This window comes from Crocodylus siamensis, chromosome 5, assembly GCF_052110815.1.
Source record: "Crocodylus siamensis isolate JL-2025a chromosome 5, ASM5211081v1, whole genome shotgun sequence".
NCBI lineage: Eukaryota > Metazoa > Chordata > Crocodylia > Crocodylidae > Crocodylus > Crocodylus siamensis.
This window is the reverse complement of record NC_143399.1, coordinates 193261992-193289320: the sequence shown is the minus strand read 5'-3', so window position 1 is coordinate 193289320 and position 27329 is coordinate 193261992. Positions and strand designations below refer to the sequence as shown.

General features: G+C 45.2%; 1 protein-coding gene across 5 annotated transcripts in view; it reads left to right on the top strand.

Moving 5' to 3' along the window:
• DPP6 (dipeptidyl peptidase like 6) overlaps positions 1-27329 on the top strand; it is an 842266-nt gene that overhangs the window by 556879 nt on the left and 258058 nt on the right. For all 5 annotated transcript variants that reach the window (XM_090047677.1, XM_090047678.1, XM_090047674.1 and 2 more), the window contains exons 2-3: positions 385-499; positions 11825-11923. In XM_090047677.1, the coding sequence (XP_089903803.1) occupies positions 385-499; positions 11825-11923 (214 nt within the window). The remainder of the gene's footprint in view (positions 1-384; positions 500-11824; positions 11924-27329) is intronic.

The following is a 27329-nucleotide window of genomic DNA, read 5'->3' as shown; positions in this document are numbered from 1 at the left end:
GCTATAGCTCTGCCGTTATGTTTGATGAACACCAGCCGGGCTGCAGAGCTACGCTGTGTTGGGGGGGTCGAGGGGCAGACAGGAGCATGCTGCAACTTTATATCAGTGAGTTCCTTTCCCAACTGCTCATTAGGTCTGCCTTAAGTCCACGTGGTTATGCCTAGGATGCATCATGTCAGATATGTTGTGCCCATCATATTTATTGGCCATATGGTTTGATTCAGAGAGTAAATCGAAACGCAGAACATATTCCTGTGACGTGAACTGTATTCTGAGTGGGCTGCTGTCACCAGCATGTTCTGGGAGAGGACCTTGCCATGTGAATGTTGTCGTTTTCCTTGTCCAAATGCTGTTGTTTAATTCCCTGTCCTTTGGTATTTTTAGGAGCTGGTGGGAAGTAATCCTCCACAAAGAAACTGGAAAGGAATTGCAATTGCATTACTTGTTATTCTGGTTATCTGCTCCCTGATTGTCACCTCTGTTATACTCCTGACACCAGGTATTTATAACCTTTAACTCATTCTCAGTCTTCCTTTTTTGTTTTCTTGTGTAATTTTCCAAGGGCAAGGCAATGTCGAGAAGGAATCATAATTGTCTTTCCTGTTCTTTTGTTCTGATGCAATGCCTGTTGTGATAAATGCAAAAACTCTGCTTGAATTTGTCAAGCTTTGCATCAGAACCCAGAAATTTATTTTTTCCAAGAATATAGCAGACAACTATTAGATTTACTTTTTATTAGAGTAAATAATTTGTACTTCCCACTGGGTGATTCTTAAATTTCATCTTATTTAGCAAGCTTTAGCTATTTTCTGTTCACATCGCCCTTGTTAAATTATTTCTCTTGCAATAACTGCCTAAGTACCGGGCAGAGGCTGTAGGCTTGAATTTTAATGGACTATCATTATGTTTATTGATTATTACATATTTCCATGGCCTCATAAATTTCCATGCCTATTTGCAGACTAGAAATAAGACACTTTCTCTGCTTCAGAGAGCTGATGTTCTAAATAAGAAAAGACAAAAAAAGTCAGACAAGACCGAGGAAAGTTTAGAGGAAAATAGAGGACAGAGGATTTTCCTGGAGATATTGGTGTGAAGGAGTAGAAAGGAGTGTTCTTCATGGATGAGTGCAGGTGAGTGGGTCCAGGTGTAGGGATCAGCATGATAGAAAGCATGACCAAAAGAGAGAAAAGAGAGAGGGAGAGAAGTGAAATAATATGAATATGAGCAAAAAGCCTGGAAATGAAGATGAGAACATGGGTGGAAGCTTGAAGGTAGCAGCTTTCTAGTGAGTGCAGTGCTATGCAGGCATTGTGTCATCAAGATCTCTTCAGCAAATTTGGCCTCTCTTTTGTGGAGTCTGTAGTCCTGCAATACAACTAGGCTAGAGGTTGTGGACAACCCAGAATGATCAAGAAATGATAGCTTTATTAAATTTACATATGAAAAGAGACGAGATGGTTGCTTACAGCTGTTTACCTTGATCCCACATTCAGTTGATTTTTACGCTGCTCCTACATTTTGAGTATGTAGCAGAACTTTGGGTTTAGTCCTCGGCTAGGTGTAAAAAGGCATAGTGCTGCTGCTGACCGCAGTGGAGCTGTTCAGAGGTATACGGGAAGAGCCTCTAATTGCTTGTACTGAAAACACACAGCTGCTCTTACAGAATTTATCAAAGTGGAAGTGGAGGGTTTTGCTAGCTGGGATCAGGGATAGCTGAAGCCTTTTATGTCTGAGAAGAACATAAGTGGCACGCTTATGGAAGAAGCACTTTAGTTGTAAGTTTGTGCAGCTCCCCTTAAGAGCAGGCATAGGTATGGTTGAATATATGGGCTCAGCAGCTAAGTACAAACAGTCAAAAAGCCTGAGGCTGAATTGATTTATTCTTTGCAGGTTAGTCTAAGCTGCAAAGATTGAACCAATAAGCAAATGAACAGACAATCACTTTTGATTCAGGAAATGCAGCCATGTGCCTGCAGTGGCTCAAACCAGAAGTCGGAGGGCTCTTGAGCATGGCTCTCTGGCACATAGGCAGCATGGGCTGTGTGTTCGTTTCCTTTTCCTGCTGCCCCCAAGATGCTGGCTTCTACCCTGGGGGTCTTTAAGAGGATGCTAAATAAACACCTTTGCCGGGGTGGTCTAACCCCAGTACTCTTTCCTGCCATGGCAGGGGGTCGGACTTGAAGATCTGCTCAGGTCACTTCTGACCCTAGAAACTATAAAACTATGAAAACTGGTTTATGTACACTGAATTTCTGTTCTAGTACAGGTTTTCACCAGTTTCTGATCACTTTAAACCAGTTTATATGTAACTTCTGTCCCTAGCCATACACATCCATACATATGAGTATATGCATACTTACATTCATAAGAGCTAGTCAAAAGATGATAATTCTAAGTGTCTCCCTCCCAGTGGCTCCTGTGGTACTCTTTCTCTTATATTACCTGCACTAAAGGTGTCTTTTAAAGAATTTTTGTATGGGCTAGTTATAGACATCAGAAAGCACAAAACAGACTAGATCTTAAGTTTGCGGTTTTCTGTGAGTGGCAGAGTTTAGGCCAGTAGTAAATAGAACAGACATTTGCCCTTTGGTGGGGAGAGATGGGGAAGGCAAATCTTAGACCAGGTTATGAATGACGTGTGTCCCTGGCAGCTGGGGGGCATGGCAGCTGTGGAAGCACGGAGGTGGCAGCAGGAGTGTGGCGGTGATAAGCTGGGGAGCTCCCACAGACGCCACCGGTGCTGTCGGCGGTAGGGTGAGGGGGTGGTGAGCGCTGACCAAGGGTTGGCGACCACCCGCAGGCAGCAGTGGCAGTGGCCAGCGGGGATTGCAGACGCCCCTCTGATACCGCTGGTGGTGTCAGCAGCAGGGTGTCTGCAGCGCCTTTTTGTAGGGGGTGCATAGCCACGCTCAGGGGAATGCATGTGCACCCACAAGCACCCCGTACTCATCGCCTGAACCAAGTTCCACCATTTTTAAACCAGTCTGTGTGTGCTGAACTTCAGTTCTGTTGTGGGTATAGACTGGTTTCCAGTCACTTACACTGGTAAAAGTGTAATGTCTGCACTGGGCTGTGGTGTGTGAATCTGAAAAGGATCCAGGAAACTTGAGATCAGTTCCTGGCTCAGCCACAACCTTCTTGTCTGGCCTCGGGCAAGTCACTTCCCCTACTCTGTAGTGCAGTTTTCTCCCTCCCCGCACACTCCTTGGGTAGCTGAGAGGATAAAAACCTTTAATGACTGAAGTAGTTGCATACTGCATTGGAAAGGGCAAGATAGGCGCCTTGACAGAAAAAAACTATTGCATCTTAAGAGCCAGTAGGTTAACACCTTGTTGTCAGTGGAGCAATTTGCTGTAAGTCAAACGACTGCTATGGAGCAGGCGTGATGAGCTATTATGCTATGTTCTACTTAGCGTAAAGTGGGTAGGTGTGAGATGTACACAGTCTATATTTCATGTCAATATACACACACCTGTACATAGGTGTGTACTGATGCACACATACAGGCATTGGCTCTTGTGGAAGATACATGTTTATGTGTATATACATGGAGCAAATAAGTATGTATTCAGTCAAAACAATACGGGGGCCTGACTATCGACCATTACTTCCAAAAGGGATTTTTTTTTACATCAGGCCAGTCCTATCAAAACAGAGATTCTCCATGTAGATTTCCAGCCTTAGTATCTAGATTTCAAACTTTCCAGTTGGCTCAGACTGGGTTGGAAATAATTTGTTTTCCTTTCCTCCCAGTAAGTCTCAGTTAATTCTGCCACTTGTGCTTTTATGGAAAACTTTATTCTTCATCCAGGCTGCTTCACAGTGAGATTTCGAGTAGGAACATTGCAGAATTTAGGTTGCCATTGTGGCTTCCCAGTGGCTGTCTTTACCCATTCTCAGGCTACTTGACCTTGTTACAAAGATGCATCCTGGCTTATATGGGGTAGCAGGGTGCTTATTTCACAAGTACCTCCTGGTCTGTAGTGAGACCTTAACATTAGCTGGGCTAGCCCAGGAACCATGCTCAGCGTCCTGAAGATCAGTTGAGGAATCTTAGTGAGGCCTGGTACCTGGCAGAAAGGTGCGTCTAGGGAAATCACCAGGGTGACATTTTTGTTTTCGGGTACAGGGGAGAGTTCATGCTTGAATGCTATGAAATGCTGGCAAAAAAAAAGATGTCTGTACTTGGGGAACCAAACAATAAATTAGGACTGAGATGAGTAATGTAACAGTGAGGCAGGAGTGGCTACAGGTATGGTTTTAACTCTAAAATAGTGATTTTCAACCTGTGGTCTGCAGACCCCTGGGGCCTGCAGACTATGTCTAAGGGGTCTGCAAAATATGACTATGATCAATCAAAAGTATGTCAATACCCACACTTACAATTTAATGGGGTACATACCTCCACTGGAAATTTTTAGGGGTCCACAAATGAGAAAGCGTTGAAAACCACAGGTCTTAAAACTTCATCTGTTCACTCAACCCCTATCCAGCTTTATCTAAAATTGTTATTCATTATTTGTATCATGGCAAGGCCCGGGCGCCCCAGCAGGACAAGGAACTAAGACCCTTATTACAGAAAACAAAAGGACACATTGTGCTCCAAGGGCTTGTAGTCTAGGGCAAAGCAGGAGAGACAGCTGGTTTCAGACCGAGAACTGGGGGAGCACCAAGAGATAATAAGGTTGGTCAGCATGACAAGCAGCCGTCTCCACAGACCAGCTGCCTCATTGGCGTAAAACTTTTGTAGGCATTGGAGCAAGGAGAGTTTTGTGGACGAATGCAGGAGACGTCAGTGCAGTGACTCTGAGGTTGTGTATAGGGAGCTCCTCGTGCGAGGGCAACACAGAGACAAGCACAGGTGGGCTTGTTTGATAATGTAACCAATGGGCAATAAAGTCTGTGTCAGACCCTTCAAACCTGTTGAGATTACTTAAAAATCAGCTTCTCTCTCCAGGAAATAGTGTGCCTCTTCTAATCCACCCGCCACATACAATACCCATTGACCAGTTTCTCCTGGCCTGATGTTAAAAACCCCTCCCTCCAGCTAACCTACTCATTGCTGAATTCTCCCTCCTCAAGAAATGGCTTGCTGACATGAAGGCAGCTATTGCTTTAGTTCAGGGTTGTCCAGAGATCATGTGCAGCCCCCCAGAGCTTAATTTGTGGCCTGAAGGCTCCCATGCAGCAGATGCTCCCGTTACTCCAGCTGCAGCAGCAGCAGCAGCAGCTTGGCTCTCCAGACTCCAGCTCCTTTCTCCAGCTCCACTTAGCAGAAGAGCATAGTGCAGACTGCATACTGGGGCCTCTGTGCAGCACAGTGCAGTGGGGGAGCTGGGGGACTGAAAGAGGCTGGGGTGCCGACATAGCGTGTGGCCTAGGGGGCCTGTGGCCTGTACTACTGTAGTCAATGCACCTTGCAGCCCCTGCTGGTATGGCCCAGGGCAGGACAAGGCTGCTGGTTGCATAGAGGTTAGACAGCTCTGCTTTATTTCACTGCCATTTGGGATGTCAGGACACACTCTTGGTGCTTGCCCTTCCACCCCCTCCTGCAGTGCAGTGCCACAAGTTACAGTTCATAGACATTCAGCACCTATGATGAACATGATACAAATGACTAAATATCACGTCAGGAATGCGGTGCGAAACACAGACAGAAAGTCCAGCTCAGCAGAGCCATAATGGCAACCAAGACCTCCATCTTCCCCAGTGAAAGGCAGGGGACATTCCTGAGAGCGAGAGGTAGAAGAGTTGTTGCAGAGAAAAGGGAGCATTCCCTTGGAGACCACATCCTGGTGGACTGAGGCAAGTAATTGAGGAAGAGGATTTTATGCATCTCCTCAAGTTTCTTGTCCAAATCGATCCAAACCTTTAGAAAAAGGGTTTTAACTCTGGTTGAGTTTCCGATAAGGCTGATATTCATGCTGTTTCAGGTTTTTCAGAAGCAGGTCACTCGCCCTGTTCTAAGATGATGCCTATAAATTATGAATGCAGTTTTTGTTAGATGCAGTAGAAATTCTAATTACCGACAGCTGTGCTTTATGATTAGGTACTTTTTGTTGTTCTTATGTTACAAAATCCTACTGAAATTGGACCCTTTTTATGGGACTGATGAGTCTTCAGATATGCAAAGGTAGCATTTGCAACAGAGGAAAGAATTTATATGTTGGTAATTGCTTGTCCTGGAGCTGCTTGCAGTAGTGGGCATCTGCATGCATGGGACTGCCCGTCAAACCCAAAGGAGTTTGAGTCATTCCACCTCCCTTGAGGGCCTGATTCTGTTGACATCAGTGGCCAAACTGGGCTTGACTTCCCTGCTGCAGGACTGAGCCTTTTCCACTATGTATATGCCTCCCGCCCCCATATCATAGTAGGTGAAACACATAGTGCCAACACCCTAGAAATTGTAGTCCAAAAAAACACAAGCTAGGGCAGAGAGGGAGAGATTTTCCATCAGTTTGCACAGTCCTGCAGTACTCTCTCAAGCTCGCTGCCTCATGACCACAAGAAGTGTTCTGCTTTCATAAGGCCTGCAGGATTGGCCCCCTCTTTTTGGAAAAGAAGCCCATTAAAATATAGCATGCTGTTTCCTAATCTGTGAAGCTTTTTTGGAGAGACACATTGAGATCCTTCCTTTCAAGCCTGACCTTTTAACTGTAAAAGTAAGTGCATCCAATTCTATATTAAATTTTTAGCATCAGTCTCCAGGAGCATCTTTTACAGAGATAGTGTGAAAGGTAGTGACTGTAATGCCGCAGCTTGCTGAACACCACTAGTGAGTCATACACAGTCTGGTGCTCCTCCTATGACTCATGCTGTTCCAAAATAGTGGGGCAAATACCCTCCAGTGTTCACACAGAAATGAAATGGAGCTGATTTTTGGCTCTTCTCTTTCAGGCCCCTGTTGTCAGAGAAACACGGGCCTCTGTAACTAGTGCAAAGAGTTAGATCCAGAGCTTCCTAAGGAGCATTTCCATTTAGGCTTCAGTTCACCTAAAATAGATGCTTCCCCCCAGGACTAACACTTTCTGCAGGGAATGGGGCCAGGTGGGTGCCTTCAGAGGGGCATCTAGCATGCCCAAGGGGCTCAGCAAGGAAGCACCTAGGGCTGGCCAATAAAGAAATGCTGTGGGTTGGGGTGTGCCCCCTCTCCTGCATCTCTTTGGGGCTTAGATGCCTGACTCAGGGCTGCACGCTGCATGCCTCTGCCGACTCAGAAACCAGAGTGCTAAGGATCTGAGGACTAACATCCACAATGAGATACTTGATTTGGATTACTTTTGGCCATGCTCAGAAGCCTAAATCTAGAGGTCTTCTAAGGCTAAAAAGTGCCTTATGATTTTAGGCTCCTAAGGCAGGCTGCTAGAGAAGGGTCTATCTGGATTGCTTTTAGTGACTTAAGCACCTAAAATTCAATTTACCCCTTTTTAGGCACCTATGGAAAGGTGTGGATCATGCCTTCCATAAAGGTTTATAGCTGGTTCAAGTCATCTTATTCCAGCTTCCCAAGCACGAATGGGCTACTTGGTAACCCTGTCACGTGAATGTTCACAGACTGTTACTAGCTGAGCGGAGCTGCGCAAATAAAAGATTTTGTTTTTTTGCTGGGAATTCTGAAGAATTAGCACTAGGCTGGGGTCAAACAAGGTTTTCTTTGCCCCAAAGTGAATGGCTTCATTTTACATTCGAGCCTTTGTTTTTTAAGATTTCTTTTTTGAACTTGGAGAAAATTTCAAACCCAAAAGGTCATTTAAAATCAAAGCATTTGATTGAGAAATTACGAAAACTATGCATTTAGAGATTTGGACGGGTGGGGGGGGTTGACAGGTGATCAACATTGAAACTGATTTGCCAAATGGCTCCTTTGATCTCTCTCCTCCTCTTTTGGCAAAAAAAAAGTTTTGAAAAATGTTGCCTAGTTCCATAACCGAGATGAACGTTATCCCCAGTACATTATGGACTGTGTTGTGCCCAGGAGCACAGCCTAGTTGGTGCCGGATTGGAGGTGCACCTCAAGAAGAGAACATGCCCATCTGTAGGCTTGCTGGCATGAGCAGCTCTCCCCTTTCCTCAGAGATAGTACATACCTGTGCTCACAGAGAAGGAGTAGTTCCAGTTCTGGCTTTTGTGGAAGGAAGACTTATCATGCCCTTATCCCACCACCATCCCTGGGTTTCAACACTAGTATCATGGACCCCATTCCCCCGTGTGCTGCTCAATGTACATCTAAGTGTCGTTGCACTGTGGATTTTCCTGCTAAATAGTTTCCATATTGGCTGTGGGTACACCTGAACATTTGGGCCCTGGGTTGCCTGCTGTTCCTACCCTACATATGCAATTGCCCTGTTTGCCGCCATCAGGCACCAAGCTTTAACATCTTGCTGCTTGGAATATAACTGAAAAGATCGGTTTCCTTGAATTCTTGTACCCCACGGTTTTCAATTGAGTTAATAAAGAAAACAACAAAAAAGATGCATAATCTTACATAGAGGGATTTGGCAAGGCTTGTACTGGGGTATTTTAGTTCCTGGGGCAACTGAGGTGAAATGGAGTAGAACAATTACACATTCAGCTATACTTAAAAAACAGGAAAACTGAAAAATGTGTCATAACCTGGTAAAAAGCAGTACTGGAAATTTTAGCACCCGTTAGTGAAGCAAACATGCCTCCTAGTTATTACTAAGTGGCTGTGGGTAGCTCAGTGCGTCAGATTAGTGAAGTAAAAAGCCATTTTCTCCTCCATTAATTGGCTGGAAAGAGTCTGTTTCCATTGTATCTAAATGGGGACGTGTTCAGCCTGCGTAACAAGTTAGCACTGAACAATAGTAAAATGCTTAGGGATATAAGATGCCAACACACCTCAGGCACTCAGATGCTACAGTGATGAGCCATACAAAAACAGATAGGCCTGGAGCTTCAAAACACAGCAGTATTTTTTTTTCCTTTTAACAAACTAATCTTCTTACTAAGGGAAAGTGAAAACATTTCTGTCAACACAAGTTTTTCAAAGGAAACTTGGGCTTTGGAAACAAAATTTTCATGGAAAGAATTTGCTTTTCATGCCTGAAACCCCCCCCCCCCCCCCCCATGAATTTTAAAATATAGAGTTTTTGGCCCCAAAAAAATCAGCTTTCAGTTTTGTTGTTTTGGGATTTTTGTTCTGCTTTCTTTTGTTTTGTTTTGCTGTAAGAAATTGAATTCTTATCCGAGGAAGTAAACTGGCATTTCCAAAACAGTTACATACATAATTTGGGACCCTTGGATACTGCATATGTTTCCCCCGTATGGAGGCCAAAGCACCAGCGCAGGGTTCTCATGGAAGGTTTTCTGAGGATCATAATGGAGCGTGGTGGTGACTGTACACACGAGTGGTGCACTAGTAGGGAAGAAACTGTGCTAATCATGCATTAAGCTTCTGAGAGTTAACTATAACCTCTACTGCCAAGCACTCAAAGAGCTCCTAAAATTGTGGTGCCCTCCTTTCCAACCAGCCTGACTTCTGAGAGTTGATTAATTAAAGTCAGCATTGTTTATACCCTGGATAGTTTAATTCTTTTTTAAGGTTTTAAAACATAACATTCTCTGCACTTTCTTGGGTTCGCCGCCAGATTTTAATGCAACATAAGTGTGCTGGTTTTAATGGGGCTCACCAGGCATGTGCAGAAGAGGCAACGGCTCTGCTTATTCTTGCACACTGTGTTGTGTTAAACACTGGAATTGGAAGTCCTTTTTTAACGATGGTTAAAGACTTTTAGGAGTCTTGATGTTGGCCAAAGGGCACTAAAGACTGCTTTGTTATCTGATCTGTTTTCCATCTGGCAGGCATCTCTTACCATATTCCAAAAACGGTCAAGATTTTCAATATTCAGTGTAAAAGGAAAAAAAAAATTAAAGTACTTTAGTACTTGGTCAAGATCATTGAGAAGGCAGCAGTTTAATGCCAGTGAGATGTTTTAGCTCTTCAGTAAATACAGTCATTCTGTTGATCGGGACAGAATTCCCCTACTGTGTCATGCACAAGCCTAGGCTCACTACTACAAAAATGCCTTGAGTACAAGCTGAATTAGAATGGGTGGGAGTGGGATTCCACAGCTGCTTCCCTGTACTGCCCGCCTTCGCCTCTACTGTTGCCACTTTTTCCCCTCCCAGCCCCGTGCCGTGATAATGAGGTGAAATGCTGACTAGACAGTGTTTGGCCCAACCCCATCCAGCCACGTTCAGGTAATTAGCCGGCGCCTCACCCGCCTGCGATTCTGTTATTCTGCCTCCTTGTGCTCTCGGAGGAGTTCCAGACTCGGAGGATTCCTTTTAAACAACCCCAAATGGCACAGCAGTTTCAGGTGTTTTGTGGTCTCAGGTGTTTTGTGGTCTCTTGTACCACAAGGGCGCATCCAGACAACCTCAGTTGTGCAGTATGACATGCTGCAGATGTGTGCACATACTGCACAGTCCAGTGTTCTCCATGCTGCAAGGGCATGCTGTCTGAGCATGCACTGCACTGGGGTTTTTTTCCCATGGGTTTTTTTTTTTTTGACCCCTGGTTAGGGGTGAAAAAAACCTGTTGGGGGGGAGAACACCACAGTGCAACGCACAATAAGGCAGCATGTCCTGCTGAAAAGTGGAGCCAGGCCGCCTAGAGCTGTGCTGCGGCTGCCGGCCAGGGTCTGCAAGCATAATTGCCACAGCTGCAATTACCAGGACCCCAGGTAAGGCTGCTGGGCCCAGCACAGTGCAGGCTCCAGCCTCCGCTACCGCACCCAGGGCAACATGCCGCGCGCCCAAGTGCGCATGGCCCAGGCATTCCCCAGCGACAAGTGGCTGTGGTACAAGGTGCGCCACTGCTAGTTGTCCCTGGGGAACCAAACATCCATGGACATCTGGACGCACCCCAACAGTTCAACATTTTTGGTCTTGAAATTGCTTCTCCTCCTCTTAGTACATGAAGAGTTTATAGTGGGAGTCTTGCCCTACTGCCAGAGTGCTCGTGGTGACAGCATATGAAACAGCAGAACATGTACTGGAAGCATGTCTGGGGGCAAGTGAAGTAGAATCATCAGGAGACTGATTATGGGGGAAATAAGCTGAGGATGTCCTCTTCTGTACCGGGAAATCTTCCAGGTCTTAACAATAACGTGCATGCTGCCTAGGTTTGAAGGCTGAGGAACTGTTCAGCTGCTGTAGATGTCTCTGCAACAAAAATTGCCGAGCCCTTTTTGTTTAAAATGATCATGCACCAGATTCATAAAGGCGCCTGAAGAGGTACAGACATATTGTGGGATTTACAAAGCACCGAAACAGCTTTAATGGGTAACACCTATTAAGGATCTTTTCTAAATCCCACCAAGTTGTGATGTATATTTCTAAATGCCTTTATTAGTCAAGTCCTACGTGATGTTTAATGACAATCCCCCTCTAAAGCTATATGAATGCTTAATTTAGGAAATGATTTCATCAGTAGTGTCTAATGTCTAGCGACATCTATTAGTAGGACTACTAATAATGGCGTATGCTTTTAGAAGAGGAACCATGTCCTCTGCATGGGGTGGGGGAGCCCCACAGACTTTGATTTGTGATCCTTCAGTAGCCACGGGAACTTGATATTGGTTCCTGGCTGTGGAGGCCTGATTCTCATTTATGCTAAGGTCCCTTTATACCACTCTGGCCATATAGAGATGTCTTAGCATCACTGGAAATTCATGCTACCAAGTTCTGCCATACATATTCAACTGTAGATTCATTTCAGAATGGGGAGTGATCTGCTCCATTTTCAGAAAAAATTCAAATTAGGAATAACAGGTCTTTGCTTCTAAATGTTTTACAGTGGAAGATAACAGCCTGTCTCAAAAGAAGAAGATAACCGTAGAAGATCTATTCAGTGCTGATTTCAAAATTCATGACCCAGAGGCTAAATGGATAAGTGGTGAGTTGGATATACACATGGCTCTAACTCTGCTCTCACATGTGCATGACATGTCTTTCTCCTTGTCTTGCTTTTGCTCTAGTATCAAAGTCCCTGTTCCAGTTTCAGGGTAAATATAAATGGTGTGGCTCCATTATTCATGGCATCATCGTGTTGTTTTTATGTGTCCCTGTTGTCTAGGGGCCCTGATGACAGGGTTGTGGCAAGCGCTATACAGATATGTAGTGAAAATAAGGAGCTTGCAGTCTTAGGCAGGTGATGAGATTCAGCAGGCAGCCAAAACACATGATTAGAACACAATTGCAGTTGGGCTTTATTTTACCACAAACAAATCTTCTCATGTATATCTTCATAACTTAGTCCCTTCCCAAACCATTTTTGCAGGCAGAGAGGTGAAGTGTTGCTACACAACCAGCAGCTCAGTGGTCCAGCAACAGCTGGTCTGCTTCTTGTGTATGAGCCAGGCGTTCTTCTCATCCTGTGTTGCTCTGTGTTTTCTAGTTGGGGGGAGATGGTATTAATAATGTCAGAATTAATGCATATGATATTTGAAGGAATGGAAATTGTTCTACAGATGCAGATTCTGACTCCCACTAGAAACTCCTGCAAGCTAAATAAGCTCTAGCTGGAAGAGACGTGAGAATATCCAGCCCATGCAAGGGCCCACTCCAACTCCCACTAAAGTGAATGAGAGGCCATCTGTCAAATTTAATCAGGACTTTTCTGCTGCCGGCCTTACCAGGAGAGAAGGATAAGTGTAGTTATATCTATAATGGGGGCTTTTCTCAAACATTAAAGGATCTGGAAAACTACTGTCAAGAGTACGTACTGGATAAGCACGTCCCCTGGTCACCTTAAGCAAGGCCATTTCTAACTAGCACCATCCTCTCTTTGCAGATCATGGCTACCTGGCAAAGGAGGAATTGAAGTCACCACCACTTGCCAGGGGACTTCCGGTTATTGGGGCCCTAGTTTTTGCCCAATGTGAATTTCTTTCACTTTTGCTTATAATGTCTTATGTTTAACAGTCACTTCTGCCACTAAATTGTTTCCATTTCTTTCTCGGTTAAAAGGTAGAGGTTTTTTCCTACACAGTAATAGTCCTTCCTGTGCAAGTCCAAGCTACCCCAAGTTTTGATCATATGCTAGTGCCATGTTTATGCTTTAATTAGCTTCTAATTTTGGCCAATGTTGTAATTCCCAGACTAAGGGGTCTAGACTCCATCGGGCCTTGAATCGGGCCTCAATGACCTAAAGTTATTTAAAAGCCAGAGTAAAGAAAGCAACATAAAATCAACAGTAAACTATCATTGGTGCAGCTTCTACAAGTATGTCTCATACTTACGCTTTGTAGTACTAATACTCATAGGTATACTGCACCAGCTTTTTATCTCAATTAACCTGGAGTAAGTCCAGAGGAAGTTCATGAAGCTGGTAGTATTTCTTTACATTTATACCTGTATCAGAGATCAGGCTCCTAGTATAAAATGCTACCACATCATTCACCCACAGGCTTGATAACATTTCACAAACGTTAAGTAAATCTTTCAATATTATATGTGGCTTCTAACTGACCAAGTCCCGTTTAAGGTGACTGATAAATCAATAAAAGAGCTTGAAATAAAACTTAAGGGTGCCTATACACATACACTGAGGCTGTTCCAAGGCACTGTAATTACAGCGTGTTGGAGCAGACTCGATTACCTGAGTCTGCTGGAGTATGGTAATTACTGTGCTCCAGCTGACTTTTAGCATCATGTGTACCAGCATCCCCATGCTGAACAATAGCGGTGGGGGCACTTTATCTAAAGCTCTTTTGACTCAATGGTGCTTTAACTGAAGTGCCCCCACTGCCATTTTTCAGCATGGGGACACTGATACACATGACACTCTGGGCACTTTAATTGGAGTGGGTCTCGGAGTAAGTCTAGTTAAAGCTTCCCTCCCTCCCCCGCAAGAAGCACAACTATGAAAGCCATAATATTGTGGCTTCCCAATCCCATGCTCTGATCATAACTTTAGACATCCTTTGTCCTCTTGTACCACTGTTTTCAGAGGTCAAAAGTCCTGTTGTTGTTTTTCCTAAGAACTTACTGAAGAAGCCTATAATAAGCTAATACCACTTAGTATTAAATGGTGCTGAAGGACCTGTAGGAAGAAAGGAAAATAAGTGGGTTGAATCAGGGCTGTTGAACTGGCACCCACAGGCAACATGTGGCCTGCATAGGGTTATGTTACAGCTCCTGGACTCCTGCCCAGCCACCACTCTTTTCATGGCTCCAGTTGCAATAGAAACTAGAGTGTCTGGGCTTCCACTCCCTCCTCTACCTTTTGATGCCTACTCCTCCACCAGAGGCAGGGCTGTGCAGCCCAGTGAGCTGAGGGTGAGTCTGAGGCCATGCCGGTGCACAGTGCAGCAGTGGGGAGGGTGCAGGTTTATGGTGTTGTGCAGGGCATGGGTGCATACTGCAGCAGGGGGGTAGAGGAGACATCCAAGTGGTGTGCAGCCCAGGGGCCTCTGACTCACCCTTATGCCACCCACGGGGGTGCAACCCCTGCCGATGTGGCCCGCAGAGTATTCAGTTTCCAGTCGATTAGGTAGTTGCACAGCTCTGGGTTGAATGGATGGACATTGTTTGGGGATTCCAATAGAAATAATTGAAAATGTGACGATGTAATATATCCTTGTCCCCATCCCATTCTTTTGCTGTTAACACCATAGCATAAGCCAATCTAATTTAGAGAGATCCAAACGCTAGATTGCAAAAAAAAAAATCAATTCTCTCGACTTCTTTCACATGTACAAAATTTCCCTTAAAGGTATTTCTCTCTCTCTCTGCATCTCTGGCTTTACTTTTTGTTTATACAAAAGATGGAGTTTGATAGCCTAGCAGTTTGCTTAAGCGTGGTGTATGGTTAGAAGTATTCAAATGACCTAAGCGATCATTAAATGGGAAGAGTTTATTAAGCCAGAGGAATACACTTCCTCATTTTAGAACAGTTGACAGAGATGAGAATCAGCCTCAAAGTTTGAGATAATTGCATTTCATGTGGTGAGATCACAGGTTTCTCTCAGGCTTTGCAGAGCTCTCTTAAGGTAGTTTGATGGTTAGGAGTAGTTTGTGTATTTTTTTTATTTTAATAGCATTTTAGGTGGCTTTCCTAATAACCAGAGATGAGCCCAAACTGGTTCCTGAATTCTGAAATGATTAGAATCTTGGAAGTGTTGGATTCAAACCTGTACTTATGATTTTCAGTTGTAAATGAGAGAGAAGTTTTCTGAGGTTAAATACAAGTCCAAAGTGGTGGAAATCTCATTGAGGATTCTGAGGGTATTACATTTCCTTCATGTTGTACCAAGTTTCACCTAAAAATGCTTGCAAATCTTCAGTACTGTCAGTTCATTCAGCTTATTGATCTGTAATGAAATACTGACCTTGAGTCGTTGCTTAAAACTAATTTGTGATTTAGATGGGGTATGAACACTGTTTCCATCAGCCCATTTTTATAATTTCCCATGTCACAGGATGGGGTCCCCAGGGATAGCCATGATACTCCTAGGGCTCCTGGACTGTGCCAATCCTGCTCAATAGGAACCTTCTTTCTTTCCTGCCACGTCTTGCTGGTAATTATAAAAAATAGAGAAACTGCCCTCGAGTGTGTATTTGGACATGGTCCTGATGGACCCCACTGAATCCTATGGGTTCTTGGACCCCTTTTGGGTCCCAGTCCAAAATGGGTGCCTCACGGGACACACTCAGCCTTATGGGCCAGATGCATGGCTCCAAAGCCATCCCTTTACTATGCCTCATGCCTCACAGATGCTATTCACACATTGTCCCTCCAAGGCCTTACTTTATTTTGGCCTCCAGTCATCGCTGGTCTCTCCGCAGCCCTGTCTCCACGTCCCCTGGCGCTGGGCTTTCCGCAGCCCTGTCTCTGCACCCACACTGGCACTGGGGTCTGCTCACCCTCTGTCTCACTGCACCCCTGATGCTGGGGTCCCCACACTGTAGTGGGCCCTCAATGAGGCCTCCTCCTTCCCCAGTAGCCTCAGCCCGATCCACCAGTCTATAAACAACAACCAAGATATGAGCTCCTGGGCTATAACATAATATAAGCAGTTCAGGGTGCGCTCTGTCCCTTTAAAATAATCAAACTTCCCCACCCAGGACTAAGTGCCTTATAGGCCAGGGTCCCTGGTGAGCTTCCGGAGCCGCCTTAATCCTACCAGAAGCAGAACGGGCAGACAAGCTTCCTCTATGAGAGCTCCTTCCCCCTCGGCTGCTGACAGAGAACTAACCCTGTAGTCCCAGCCCTGGGGTTTATATGTGCCCAGGCCCTTGCCTCTTCCTGTCAGCTGACCACCTGCAGGTGCAGGCTAATTCCCCCATTAGTCTGCTGCCATGGTAACCTGCACCTGTGGAGTTCCTGCCTGACTGCTAGGGCCCTCTAGGCGGTTTCTGCCCTTAAAGGAGCAGGCACCATAGTGCCCTGCGACATCCCATGATTTTCACATTGCTCTCTATAGGTTATAAAGGATCTAAACAACCTATGAGGTAGGTCATTATTTGTCTCCTGGGGGCAGGGTCCCAGTTCTGGTTCTCAACAAGAGTAGGCATGACTTATCTATACTGGGAGGTATGTATGGGAGAGAAATGCTGGGCCAGGTTCCCACTGGAGGGCATCATTAGAGTGCCATTGACTTCCCTGGAGTTCTGATGATGTATACCGATTAGGGATCTATTCTCCTTTTTTCTGTACACTCCACCTTCCACTCTCAGCAGGTCCTCTCACTTTCCACTGAGAAGTGCTGTGAGCCACATCAGCATGGCTGTTAAACAATGATTCACACATCCTGTAAATCATGGAGACTTGCTTTTGTTCTTTCTTCGCTTTCTCTTAATGACAAGAATATGCCCATCCATACCAGCTCACTTTATTTGTTAATGGAAAGCACAGCAGCGGCCCATAGTCGTACTGACTTCCTTGGATCCTGTAGTTGATTGGTTGTAGCGTATCACCAGTCACTGCTATTGTTTTCCTAGCCTCCAGGATTGGGTTAAGGCCTGCCATGACATCACCAACAATGCATTGGTGGTGGGGAGAGGTGGCAGTATGATAATGATGTTTCCTGGCTGCTCGTTCCCCAAAGGGGGAAGTGACAGACAATAGATAGCTTCTATTAATAACGGCTGTATTTACCAGTGCTCTTTAAATGACGTGCATGCAAGTGTCCATAGAGTGGTGCAAATTACTAAGCTTTCACTTGGGAATCCGGTGGGGTGTTGACTTCTGATTTGTTTTTTTCTCCAGGCTTGTAGTCTTTTCTTTTGTGTAGCTTACCTCAACTGCTTTTCCTGTATATTCAAGGAACTAGTTAGCTATATAAAAACAAATAGTTTGATACATACCATTGTTAAAGAACGGTTGCTATTTTCTGTTCTCATTGAACCACTTGAAATAGGGAAATGGACTCATTCTGAGAGCAGAAGGGTTTGTTCAAATACAAACTATCTTTCCCTGGGCGCATCTACATGCGAGATTTTCTGTGGAGTAGACTAATTAGTTCCACAGTTAACATCTTGGCATCTACACATGCAGGGCTATTAGGCTAGAGTAAACTAATAAACTCCACAGCAGTGTAGTACTTGTACAAATACTATCCTGCTTCGGAGTTTTTTACTCCACAGCAGCACGTGTGTGACCAGCCTAGCTGGAGCATGAGGGTGCTTCCGTGCAGGGGGTTGCCTCCTGGCTAGCCTCACACTGGAGCACCCTTGGGCCCCATCCAGTACCTCCACAGCATGTTGAGTCAGGTCAGAGAAGCCCCAGGATGGCAGGCTGACCTCCCTCTCCTCCTCTTCCCAGGGCCTCCTGCCAGCTGGGGTTACTCTGACCCAGCTCAACATGCTGCGGTCCCAAGCACACATGTAGATGTGGCACCCAAGAGCAATAAACTCTGGCACAATAAGCACCGGAGTTTATTCTGTTGCATTAATGTGCACGTATAGATGTTCCCCCTTAATGCTACAAGAACAGCTAAAGGTTGGCTCAGCAGTCTTTGTCATGCCTTGCTGAGGATAAGCCTATCAGCTGCAACTGAGAGCATGTTTCCGGCACCGTACAAGGTCACACAGAGAGCCAATCCTTGCCCCAGTGGGCTGACAGTCCAAATGAAAAATACAGTAAAAGGATGCAACAGGTTGTTGTTAGGGCAGTTATCAATTGTATGAAGAGGCACTGAGATACTGGAAGCCAATCAAATAGCTAGGAATTAGGCTAACCATCTAAAGTCCTAGTCCAGTAGTTTAACCCCAACAAAAACACACTTTCCCAGTACCATATCACTCCTGTTTCTCACCTGAAGAGTCCCAGTGGCTAAAATTGAACTGCCATTTTCAGAAGCGACTTAGAACCCTAAGTTTGAATCTGAAATGCTCCCGAGTGTCTAAATAACTTCCAAAAATGGCATTTGTCTCCCAAATTGCATAAGTCCTCTGAAAGTTTTACCCAATAACTGATGTCAAAGCCAAGCAAAAGTCTTTTTTTGAGTACTGAACAGTACACAGGTTTTTACTGAATATTTTACTAATAACATTACAAAAGGATCGCTAGGCTCTTTTTAAGTTGAATATTGAATGTAATGATCCAGAACTAATACGTTTTATTTACCATGCTGAAAAATGTTGTCTTGTAATAACCAAGGTAATTTATTTCAGTTTACCTTTAGTAATAATGCTTGGATCAAGAGAACTTGAAGAGCCCCGTGTCCCCAAGCCTATTCTGTACAATGTAAATTCATTGAACTATATTGATAAAACCACCGATGCGTTTCAAATGCTGCAGACGCATGAGGAGTAAATGAATTTTTTATGGTTCACTCTGCCTAAATGTTAAGAACTTTTTAAGTACTTGGGGGTTTTTTTATTTAAAAAAAGGTGTGAATTAAGGTGTTGCGTTGACAGCCCCACGAAGCAGCTTTGTAGACACAGAGGTACAGCAGGACTTCCCCATGTTGCTCTTCAAATGTGTTTTAAAACATGAACTGGGAGAGGGTCTACCTATGAGTGCTATCCAATAAGAGTCTTTCTATTGACTTCAGTTGATTTTGAATGGGTGTCTGCATGACTGAGGTTATAGTTTATCTCCTTGGCCTGTCTCTGCCCTGTCCATTACCATCAGCATCAAAGGGTTTGAGTTCATAAAGAGCATCTCTAAAAGGAGAATCAGGACAAGAAAATTGCCCTAATCTAGTGGCATCTGCATGAAAGACATCAAGGCGTGCCTAGTTTCAAACAGAGATTAACAGAAAGTATTTATAAAGGAAAGACTTATATTTATACCAGTGTAAACCAGGAGTTATTCCCCAGGTGCTAAGGTCCCGATAAATGCCATAGAGTGAGAGAATCGCGGCTAAACCATTTTAAGTTCTGCTTTGATGCCAGCAAGGCTATTCTGACATGTGAAACCTTAAAGAAACAAGCTTTCTTTCCAGGGCTACCAAACGATTAAAAAATTTGATTGCAGTTGACCCGACTCTGATTTTTAAAAAACTGTCATAATTAATCACCATTTTAATCGCACAGCTAAAAACTTAAAATTATGCTCTGAAAAACTCCAAATAATGCAAAATTATGCAAGTACTTCATGGGGGGGGGAGTGTGTGTGTGGGGGGGGAATTCGTGAAGGTGTGGGAGGTTGTGGGTGTATGGGGTTTGGAGCCTGAGGAGAGGGAGAGACCTGCATGCCCTGGCAAGATGCATGGTACTGTGGGTCAAGAGTGAGGGGCAGCAGCATGGTTAGTGGGGCTGTGGTTTGAGAGTGAAGGGCAGGGGTATGTCATAGGCATGTCACTGCCACCCCCCACATCTTATTACCTCCTGCCACACAGGTGTCTTCTTTTTTATAACTGGAAATATGCTAACCCTACAGAAATGCAGCCCAGTGGTGTGTAGAGCAGTCCCCACTACCTAAGTCTGTGGAGGGGAATGGGTGGAGGGAAAGGGAAGAGGAGAGCGGTGCAGATCAAGGCCCTCATGGGGAGGGAGGGAGTGGGGAGGAGTCAGAGGATGGGGTGAATGGGCCCCTGGGTCCAAGCTAGGTTGTGGGACAGAGCCATGGGTGGCTTATCCAGGGGCACAGGGAGGCATGGCTCCCCACCACTATGCGCACCCCCGGGAGAGGCATGTGCCCCCCTCCCTTGGATTTGTGTGCAGGGTAGAGGTGGACTGCCTGCTGCATGCTGGAGCTCTGTGCCCTGCTTCGTTTGCCCTGGAAACCACTCACTCGCTACACAGCGTGTCCCCTGTCCACCTGCCAGCAGGAGGCACAACATAGTGTTGTGCAGCTCTTGCGACAAAGGCAGCAGGGTGTAGAGCCCCAGCCCACAGCAGCCAACCCACCTCCACCCCACACACAAATTCTGAGGGCACATGCACCCCCATACTTTCCTCTGGGAAGCATGCAGCAGTGGGGAGCCACCTCCCCCCATGCCCCTGCACAAGCCTCCCCCAGCCCCATCTCATGACCCACCCTGGCCCCGGGGCCCCATTTGCTCCTGCCCCACCCCACACTTTCCTTCACCATGAGGACCTCAATTTGCCACCCCTACCTCTTCCCTCTTTCCCCATCCCTTTCCCCACAAAAGAATTACCTCCTGGGCACTGTTCTATGTGCCACTGTGCTGCCTTCCTAGCTGCGGATGCTTGTGTGTGTATGTCTGTGTGTATGCCTGTCTGTCTCTGTGTCTCTGGGTCCGTGTCTGTGTCTGCATGCCCCTCTCTCCCGCTTTCCTGCTGCAGCAGCCTGGAGCCTGCACCCAGGCTGCCCTGCAGCTTTTCTGCACTGCCACTGCTTCCCCACTGGGCAGTGCAGAGCCAGCGGTGATGGCAGCGGAATGGACCCCGTGCATGGGCTCCAAAACCACGTGCACAAATAATGCGTTAAAAAGATTAACACAAGAACAAATTAACACGTTAATCACACATGTTAATGGCGATCACTTGAAAGCCCTATTTCTTTTATTTGTATGTTTGATTTGCTAAGATGGCTGAAAAAAAATCTATCCCACTCTTGCCGCAGTAATAGCCAAATAGCCTGGCATCCTTGTGAGTGTTGCAGCTCATTCTTGTTCTCCAGTATTATTCTCCTAGTATACTTTCCTGTGTGACTGATGCATCCAACAGAAACTCTTTCTTATTGTTCATGGCAAACAGAATGCTCTTGTTTTCAGCCTGTCCACTTTAAGGTTGAAACCTTGTTTGTCAAGCCAGTCATCTACTGGGCAGCGTCTGCCAATTTCCAGCCCCCAGAGCAGAGAGTAGAGAAGGCCGCCATAGCATAGTAAAACTAAAGTAGTTTCTGTGCTTATGGCATTGAAGGATTGAAATTCATATAGTCCAAAACAGCTGAGTAGCTAGTGGGGTAAGACGTCGGAGGGATTGGGTCCACAAATAGGCAGGTACACTGGTTGCAAACTCTTGTATAGGGGACTGAAGAGGGTCCTATAATACCCCCCACGTGGATTTAACATGTGAATTCCTTCCATGCCATTTTCTTGTGTCATTCCCTGTGTGAATATGCGAGTAAGCTTGTTTCGTTTGTGTTTCTCAGTCTAAGGGCAACCAGGAGTTAAGAGCTCAGTAAGCAAAATACTTTCAGTACAGTCTTATTGAGGTCCCTGGGACTATTCAGGATCTCAAAGATAGTTATCATTCATGTGCTAAGCTGAAATCTAGCAGGAGAAAAACAGAATTTACATGGATCTATGCTCTGTCCAGACTGAGAGTCAAATCCTAAAGGTGCAAAGCTCATTTTTGCAACCCCAGTCCCTCATATATGCAAGCACCATTGACCCAAAGAGTGCTAAAAATGACTCACGCTAGCCCTTTGCACATCACAGCTGTGAAGCACCTTATGAAACAAACCCAAAAACAACTTACTTAATTTCTAAGAGCCATTGGTAATAAGCAGAGGAGACTATTACCTTTCAGACCTAATATGAGGATAGCAAATACTCAGATCTGCATTTGCTGGTAGTTGATCCAGGAACATCTCTGTTTTGTCATGTTACCCCTTCCACAAACTTTACTGTCTCCACCTCGGAGCAGTGAAGGTTCTTTACCCCTCTACGTTCCAGAATTTCACTCCTGTCATAATTAGAAACATTCTTCTAATGTCTAGTCTAAATTGGTTCAGACCCAGTATGGCTATTTCCTCTTGTTCCTATAGTGCTCTTTAACTTAAATAAGCTCTTCTTCTTAGCTGATATTTACCCCACAAATGTACTCACAAAAAGATATTATGTACCAGAACCAGAACCATGCATAGCATGCTAAAAATGGTCTTACCAATGCCTTGTACTATGGTACTAATATTTTCTTGTCTCTACTGACTATGACCTGCCTAGAATTGCATTAGCCTTGTTCATGGGTGTTTCATACTGGCAGCCTGTGGTCAGCCTAAGATTGACTGATATACCCAGATCTCTGTCTTTATCTGATACTTATGATCTATGATCTCCATTTTATAACAGAAAATTTTATTAATCCCTAATTACATATTCTGTAGTTCATGTGAGTAAACAGTATATCACAAGTATTTTTCTATTCCAGTATGTTATCTGTTTCTATAATAAATCAGACTAATACACTCCTCCTTATCGGCATTATACCTAACTTTGCATCACTCACAGATTTTATGAGCAGATGTCTAGTTCCTGAACCAGTGTCAATGAAGAACATGTTAAGCAGAATGAATCCTAAGACTGATATCACTCTGATAACTCACCTTTTGATGTGACCATTATTGCACCCCTCTTAGCCAGCTCATTATGTACTTTACATGTACAGTATTCATAACTCTTCTCTCCAGTTAGGCCAGTCATTTCCTGTGAGGCACGTTGTCAAAATCTGCTTAAACCTAGATAGATATGGTTTACTGTGTTACTCCTGTCGAGAAAATCAGGCGTCTTGTCATAAAAGGTAACTAGATTGATGTAACACAACCTTCCTTGGATAAAACCAAGTTGGGTTTTGTCCCATTTTCTGTTTACCTCCCTATCCTTGTGTATTGTTTAATGCCTGTTCTAAGAAGTTGCATAATGCTGAAGTCAAGTGATAATCATTCTGTTATTGCATGGATCACTCTTTCTCCCTTTTTTTAGATATAGGCACTATATTTGCTATTCTTCATTCATAAAGCCCTGGCAACCAGAGGTGGCAGATGCACTGAAGAGCTGTGCTATGGAAACTGCTATTTCATGCGTCAGTTCTTTCAGGTTTCTGGGATGGACACATCCTTGATTGTGTCACAGATCCAATTTAGTTTTTGCTTCCACTTCAGGTGTGGTAATTTCCATGACCACACCCTCGTTCCCATGTGGCACCTTTCCATTTTACTCATTCACATTATCATCCTTATTAAAGACCAAGACAAAGAATTGTTTAGTACTTGGGCCGCACTGAGATTACCTATGATCTTCACGTCATAGTCAGTGTATAGGGCTCTACAATTTCGCTGCTGGTGTTCTTTTTACATATATGACTAAAGAAACTTGTGCTGTTTATTTTTACTTTTCTTTGCAGGCTCTAACTCAGCTAAGCTGTTGGCCCATCTTGCTTTATTGCTGCGCTCTTTCTTTATTAACTCTTTCACATTCCTAGATAGATGCCTCTGAGTTGTGTCCTGTGTTGAGGTGCTTGTTCACACCAGCATGTTGGTAGCCCCTCCTTACCAATGTTTTCCTCTTCCTTGGGGAGCAGGCTCCAGATACTATTAGCACTTTTGCCTGATAGTATCTATGCCTCCTCTTCTACATTCAGCTTTCCAGTCTCATCTGTGTCCCTTCTTAAGTTAGCTTTTCTGAAGTCCAGAACTCTAGATGTAGACCTCTTCTTATCTGTTCTCCAGTTTAAACTGAACTGCCCACAGTTTCTTGATCCAAGTGCAGGATGTTGCAGAGAGATGAACCATGTTAAGCCATGTGAACCCTAACCCCTAATTTTAGATGCCACCCTGGCTTATTCCTTTCACAGCTTTTCACAGGCTGTGAATTCCTGAAACCATCAAAGAGCATTGTCATTCCCTTCCCGGAATCAATTTTCTTGGTATTTGCTTATTATGCACAGCCAGAGACCTGAATTTGGCCCTATACTAGAGAGCAAAAAGTCTGCAATTCATTGTTTTTTAATGTACCTTCTCCCCAGATAACAGCTGGGAAGGAAAACAGTTTTAGCATGCAGCTGGTTTGTGTTGTTGCTGCTAAAGAGAAGGAAACAGGAAATCAATCTGGTCCTCCTGAAAATTAATTCAGTTTGCACAGGCATACTGGTGGGAAACTGCTGTCTGAGTGCCATGGCTTTAAATCTATCCCTATGCATTGTAAGGGAATGCTTTGCTCCCCTGCCATGCCAGGAGTGCTGATGTGCTCTATATACCTGTGTTAAACTGGAGAAAATTGTCCTTTAGGATTTACAATAACTCTTGGACTTGCAGGGGAGGCAATCCAGTTGGTTCCAGAACTCTGTGCTTTTTCAAAACATCCAGCTCTATAAGAGTAAAAGCAGAATGGGCAAGCAGTGTCGGAGAGGCCCAGCTAGAGCTGAGAGACGTAGCACACAGCACACAGCCACCATAACGCCGCACAATGTGTCCATGCCTCTAGAATGGTGTGGCAGGTTCTGGCTTTTGCTGTGGTAGAGAGAGTGCAGTGCCATGGTCTTACTTACCATGCTGTTTTATATAGCTTGTATAGGGCATGAACACTGCAGGGGGTGGGGGGAGGGCAGGACCAAGGATTTTAGAAAGGGGGACCTGAGAGCAGGGACTAGCTCCCAGCCTCTCTCTCTCTCACACACACACACACACACTCACACACAGAAATGGCAGACTGCTGCAAAAGGAGCACTGGGGAACTTTTTTAAGTCCCTCAAGCAGGAATCTTCCCTTCCCCTCCATGCTTAGCTGTGCATTCCCTCTCCTGCCCTGCCTACTGCTGCCGATGCCCCCAGCTGAACCAGGGAGGGGGTGCTACAAAGCTGGTTTTGCGCTGTGGCTGCCAGACTGCACATGGAGCCAGGTTTAGCTGGAGGCAGCAGCAACTGCTACAGGTGGGTTCCCTTGAGCTCATGTGAACACAGGAACACTGGGGAAGATACCCAGGAAACACCAGGGAGACTGGGCAGGAAGGAGGGATCTGCCTACCGCTGCTGCTATCCCTGCATGAGCCCAGCTCCATTCAGAGTCCAGCTGGAACAAGCAGGATTAGCTCTGAACCTATCTGTGGCCCACTCCCTCCCCCTGCGATAGCTGGAGACAGAAGCAACAGTGGGCAGGGAAGGGAAGAGGGGAGGAGGAGGGAGGTGCTGCTGTGTGCACAGGGGAAAGAGGGGTGGGATTCTTATTTGCTTCAGGGACTTAAGACAAAGTGTCCAGCTGCTTCTTCTGTGGCATGGCTGACTGAAAGGGAGGATGTCTTCACCACTGGACCCCTGAATTCACCCCGGGGCATGAACAGGGAGCAGGTCCTGTGCTCAGGAGAGCCCAAGGACAGCAGTTCCTGTCACAGTAGGTATATGGAAGGCTTCTATCATTCATGTTCCCCACACAAGGCCGGCCCCAAGCTTTCTATCTTTTTGTCAGGCCTCTTTCTAAGCAGGTTCTTCTTTCTGGGCCATTTTCTCCTAGTTTCCATTGCCATTACCTTTATATGTATACCATCATGGTGTTTATTTCTCCAGTGTAACAGGTGTGCACTGTGCTTTGCAAACAACGTGGACCCGGTTCCATGGCATTTATCATCTTAAATTGCATTGTAGCAGGGGATTCATGGATATTGGGGTCGGAAGGTACCTTTGTAGATCATCGAGTCTGACCCCCCGCTCCATTCAGGAAAGAGCGCTGGGGTCAGATGATCCCAGCCAGGTGCTTGTCCACTCTCCTCTTGAAGACCCCCCATGGTAGAGGAAGCACCACCTCCCTTGGAAGCCTGTTCCAGATTCTGGCAACCCTTACCATAAAGAAGTTATTCCTGATGTCTGACCTGAATCTTCTCTCTGTCAGCTTGTGGCCATTATTTCTAGTTACTCCAAGGAGTGCCCTGATAAACAGAGCATCTCATATGCCTTGCTGTCCCTGTTCCCTCCCACCCCCAATGAATTTTTAGGTGGCCACAAGATCACCTCTCAGCCTTGTCTTGAAGAGGCTGAAGCAATTCAGGTCTCTCCTCATAGGGCCTTACATGCAGGCCCCTAACCATACGAGTGGCCTCCTCTGGACCCTCTCAAGATTATCCACATCCCTCTTGAAGTGCAGCGGCCAGAACTGGACGCAGTATGCCAGCTGTGGCCTCACCAATGCCACATAGAAGGGAAGTATTACCTCCTTGGACCTGTTTGTGATGCACCTGCTAATGAATGATGAAGTGCAGTTAGCTTTACTGATCACTTTGTCACGCTGATGACTCATGTTCATCTTGGAGTCACCTATGACTCCGAGATCCCTTTCTGCTACAGTGCTGCTGAGAGGGTCCTCCCCCAGCCTGTAGGTGTGTTGATAATTCCTTCTCCAAAGGTGCAGCACTTCGCATTTGTCCTTGTTGAACTGCATCCTCCTCTGTTCTGCCCACTTCTCCAGCCTGTCAAGATCTGCCTGGATTGGTTGCCTGCCAAATGGTGTGTTTATTTTACCCCATAATTTGGTGTCATCCATGAATTTGGACACAGTGGTCTCCACGCCCTCATCCAAGTCACTGATGAAGACATTAAACAACACTGGTCGAAAGACCAAACCTTGGGAAACTCCACCGCCCACATCTTTCTAGGTCGATGCCAATCCATCCACTGCTGCTCTCTGGGTGCATCCCATTAGCCAATTTGCCACCCACCTGACCGTGTAATCATCTACATCACAGCCGTTCAGTTTATTTATGAGTATAGAATAAGATACTGTATCAAAGGCCTTCTTAAAATCCAGATGGATGACATTTACCTCATTCCCTGCATCTAAGCATTTTGTGACCTGGTCATAAAAAGAAACAAGGTTAGTCAGGCAGGGTCTACCTGCTATGAACCTGCACTGGTTGACCTTCAGCATTATTTTTCCTGCTGGATTCCCACAAATATGATCCTTAATAACTTTGCTGAGCAGAAGGTGAGGTGGGGGAAGATGATGGGGAGAACCTGGGCTGCAATAGTATAAAAAGACACACTAAACTCTCTTTCTTTATATATACATATAAAAAAATTCAGGCCAAGGTTTTAAAGCATGGCCATTGAAAACAGTCTGGCCCTTTGTTTAGGTACCTCGGTAAGTGACCCGATGCATGCTGAACTCCCAAGTCTCCTCCTAATGTCAGTGGCCACTGTTGATCACTCATTGAGGTACTTCAGGAGGGACTTAGGTG